The 4726-nt window shown below is 37.6% G+C and overlaps 1 protein-coding gene across 1 annotated transcript; it reads left to right on the top strand.

The window, feature by feature from the left end:
• The first annotated feature begins 551 nt into the window (after positions 1-551).
• On the top strand, positions 552-1433 carry LOC130718342 (ethylene-responsive transcription factor ERF098-like). The gene has a single exon (XM_057568918.1). The coding sequence runs from the start codon at positions 719-721 to the stop codon at positions 1184-1186; it is 468 nt and encodes a 155-aa protein (XP_057424901.1). The 5' UTR covers positions 552-718; the 3' UTR covers positions 1187-1433.
• Positions 1434-4726: the final 3293 nt, after the last annotated feature.

The raw sequence follows: 4726 nt of genomic DNA, 5'->3' as shown, positions 1-4726 counted from the left end.
TTTTGTATTGCTTAAAACATATCATCGATACATCATTTTATTGTAAGAAAAGAAAACCAGTAATAAAGATTGATCTACATCCAACAAGTGTATACCATGAGATAGAAATAGCTAGAGAAGAAATATAAATAATAAAAATGTAATATAAATTAACGAATGAGATAGAAAGAAAATGAAGTGTAGCTAAATATATGCACTCTTTGGTGTTACATACTTACATGTGTAATTCAAGCAACAAATATGTGAATCTTACATCACATGACGCATGCATCCACGTGCGGGTGGCCACTTGCATGCAACAAGACAAGCTTGAATAAGTGCTGCGTCAGAGCACGCACCTGCCACAGTCAATTCCTTGATTCTTTAAGTAGTGGTCAACGACAACTTCAACCTACTCATTATTATTATATAAGTTAAGATCAGATTTATTCAAGTTGAATTTCAAACCGTCACATACGACCCTTTTGGTCAAGCCTTCCCAGAATGGCATCCAATAAATATTATATATTGGGCATATCCTTGGTCCCCATATATATCCAACTTCAACTTAATTTATTTCTCAACTTTCTAGCAAGCTCAATTAAGCTTCTTCAGAATAAAGCAAAACAAAGACACTTGTTGTATTGTAACACAATAAAATATATTGTTCTTCTCTTCTTCTAATTCTTGTTTGCATAGTGTTTCGAGTTATATTAATATTTGATTCTATAGCACAACAATGGAGGCAGAGAGACCATCAGGTTCCAATGGAAACAACAATGGGGAGGTTCGTTACAGAGGGATTCGAAGGAGGCCGTGGGGGAAGTTCGCGGCGGAGATTCGCGACCCGACGAGGAAAGGGGCTAGGATATGGCTGGGGACATTTGACACTGCGGAGCAAGCTGCACGGGCTTATGATGCTGCTGCATTTCATTTTCGTGGTCACAGAGCAATTCTCAACTTCCCCAATGAGTACCAGGCTCCTCCTGATGCAGTGAACTCTTATTCTTTGCAAATGCCTCTCAGTGCTCCTTCTCATGCTTCCAATTCATCTTCTTCTTACTCTGGTGGTGATGGTAACAATGGCATTGTGAAAGCTGAACCTTCTGGAGAGATGCAATTTGGTGATGATCACAGTTTTGAGTTGGAGTACTTTGATAGTAAGTTGCTGGAAGATCTCCTTCAAGATGACAGATATGGGCACTAGAAGCAAATAACAAGCTAGCTAGGGAGTTATGAAACATTAACACCAAAGTTTCCTTTACGTCACAATTCTACATCGATTGGCATGAATTCTGCTGTTTATTCCTAGCTAAGAGACACGTATTCTAAATTCTTGAAACTGAGATGACATTGTAATATTCATTGTGAGAATTTAATTAGTTGAGAAAATAAGTGACATGGAATGTCAGTGTAATTAAGAACGTTTGCTATGCTCAATGGCTGTTTTTTTTTTTCCTCTTTTCATTTGCCAGCCTTCCTCTTTTTTATTTTATTTATGGAAATACGAAAACAATTAACACAAGAGAAAGGGTTAGAGGCTAATACACCATGGTGAACCAAATTTAAAAGATTAGGAGGAACTTCCTCAATTTAAACAGAATTAAAAACAAAGAATGTCTGGTTGGCTAAACGACTAGCAACACAATTGCCACACTTACGAATAGAAGAAAGATCTACAAAATCAAAACTAAGAGCAAGATTCTTGTAATCCTTAACAATAGTAAACAGATACAATCTATCATATATAGGCTTATGAAGAAGGTTAAAAAGTTGCAAGTAATCTGTCTCAAAGCATGTCCACCTAAAGCCAAAGTAGCCAAAGACATGACCCTCTGGAAGCACAAAGCTTCGACAATCACCAGCGATAATGCATTAGAAGGATAAGCGACGTCGCTTTCAACACCTCGCCCTCATGGTAACAAGCAATCAAACCAAAACAAATAATTTGCACCTCATTCATGGAAGCATCAAAGTTCAGTTTCACAACCCCATAAGGTGGACGAGACCAAGAAGAAGGAAGAAAATGTTCCCTCATAGGTTGAGCTGGAGTGCGCAGAGCGATGGGAGGCCACAAGTCATGCACTCGATGAAGCACCACTTCGAAAGGAGACCGATTGTGATGGAAACCCAACCTATTTTGTTTCTTCCGATCATAGTAGCTTAGGTTAGGGTGATGAAAGTATGAAGAGCTTCCTCATCAAACACATGTATGTACCTGTTAAAAAATTCTTAAAAAACGACAGGTTTTGTAAGCCTTTAAGTCTCAAGCCAACATATGAATAATGAACCAAACCATATCAATTGTTTTCTTGGCAAAACAAAAACACATGAACAACTGTATATGGAACCATACCACAAATATGACAAGAAAGTTCAACATCCAAGCATCAATATCTAAGAGAACCCCAAACAAGCACCAGATCAAGGTGATTTGCTTATAAAATACATTTTTCATATGGTTTTATACCTTTATGTTGCATTATATTTATAGAACTTAGGTTTTTGATGATGTATTTTCAATAACATGTCAAAATTGGGAAAAGGTGAAACACGCAAGAAAAACAAGTGAAAAGAGGGTAAAATGGTAAATTCAGCAAGAAGTCTACTATGCGCACTCTATGTAGATTGGATCATGCGGCTTCGTTCACCGTTGTATCGGGCCCACATTTGGGCATATTGTCCTAAACTTCTAAATCTTCTATTAGATTGGTCGGGTCATTAAGAAAATGTTTGTGATTAATTTGCCAAGCCGTGTTGCAGAATAAATAATAAGCCACGATCATATATTTTCCAGAGCTCATAAACGACGTTCAGAAAAAACCCAAGACATGTTTTTGGTCTATTAAAGCGGTTCCCAGGTCATTCTAACTTCAGACAATAAAGAATCATTCCAACACTTTCTAGACCTGTTGTGGAGACACTAGAGTGTCGTAGAGGTTGAGGAGTGAGGAGGAACACCTCAGAGGAAGAATCAATGTGGAGGGAGATTGTTTATTGGTTCATATTTTCCTCTTTTATCCGAGTTAGCCTTGATTAAGATTTGTTCTTGATATAAATGATTCTTGGCTAAACGTCATCTCTCGAGATTGTGATGTAGGAGATAGTTGAACCCCTTTTTATGTATATTATTTTATTTGCTGAATGTGTTTGCTTCTCTATACTTTTCTATGTTATGACACGTACACTCATAATATAAATCCTAGTAGTTTAGTCTACTCTTGGTGATCGAAGAGGTTAACTCTACGGAGCTAAGAGAGTAAACAAAGTAATAGTTAGGATTGAAATATTCATTACAGAGTGGCTGAGTTTATGAATAATATTTATTCTTCCAACTCATTTATGAATAATATTTATGAATAACTTGTGCAACAGTCCAAGTGTAGGAAAGTAGAATTCCACATGAGAGTTGCATGTAGAAGAAGGGAGTTGTTTCTTAATGATGAACTTAACTTGAGTTGAAACTGATGCATTTTTGTGTGCAGGTACCTTAGGATGTACTCTTCGGATTCTCCCACCAGAGCTAGTGGTGAAAGAGGCACTAGCCAATCAAGACCATAGGGCAGATTGTGAATCAGGTATGTGGCTTGTTGAGCACGCCTGAGATGATGGTACATTTTCTACTTCCCAACTTAGTGACATTGTTCCTTCTTAACTTTTATTTTTATTCTTTCTCAACCTCATGACTGTCGACTTTGTTTGATTTGACATTGTCCTATTTATTAACTGTTTGGAATGAAATCTAGTTTTGTTAATTTGAAAAATCTTGTGAAAGGGGATACAAATTGAAATTTAGATTTTTTTTTTTAAATTGCACATTTGTTGATGTCTTCTTGTTTGGAGTTTTCTATTGGATGAGTAGATTATTAGGAATGATGTCTAGACTTTAGCATGAACTACTTACTATATGTGAGATTTTGAGCCTTATTTAGGTAACATCTATACACTCTTGGTCTTTATTGTTAAATGTTTATAACTGACTTCCTTGCATATGTTTGAATATGTCTTAACAAGCATATCAGTTGAGTAATTGCATGAGCGTGTCAATATGAAAAAGGAAAGTAGGATTTATTCATGGCTTTTAGAACTATTTTGTTATATTGTATCTATTAACAACCGGATTCGATCCTTAGGTGGCTATTTTCCCCGAGATGCACTCTCACTATGGTGGCTAAGGTTTCAGAGCCATCCAAACCTAATAAGGATCTCTCTCTCTCTCTCTCTCTCTCTCTCTCTCTCTCTCTCTCTCTCTCTCTCTCTCTCTCTCTCTCTCTCTCTCTCTCTCTCTCTCTCTCTCTCTCTCTCTCTCTCTCTCTCTCTCTCTCTCTCTCTCTCTCAAACAAGAGTTCTTTGACTTATAAATGAAACACAAACCGTTGTTTCTCCATCATTACACAACTCTAGAGTCATCATTAGTGACTCTCCATCTAATCCACTGACACAACATGACTCCTATGCGTATCAACGATGTCGGCATCAGAAGGAAGAACGCCTTTAGGCTTGCAACATACACATCACATTAGACGTTGATCTCTTAGACTGACCAAACACTCACAATCGTTGATCTTCTCACCTCACATGAATCACACCCCGGATCACCAACATGGCAAACCCACCATCCGCAAGAAGCACAAATGCAACGTAACATACGACTCACCAATACTTCCGCCAATGGATTTGGATAACACCACATTTAGACCGCCCTTAATGCTTCGAGAAACAAGCACGATTGGGACTTCTCTTTCGG

The sequence above is a fragment of the Lotus japonicus genome, chromosome 5, assembly GCF_012489685.1.
Source record: "Lotus japonicus ecotype B-129 chromosome 5, LjGifu_v1.2".
Taxonomy (NCBI): domain Eukaryota; kingdom Viridiplantae; phylum Streptophyta; class Magnoliopsida; order Fabales; family Fabaceae; genus Lotus; species Lotus japonicus.
The sequence above is the reverse complement of the archived record's forward strand: the minus strand, read 5'-3'. Positions and strand labels throughout refer to the sequence as shown.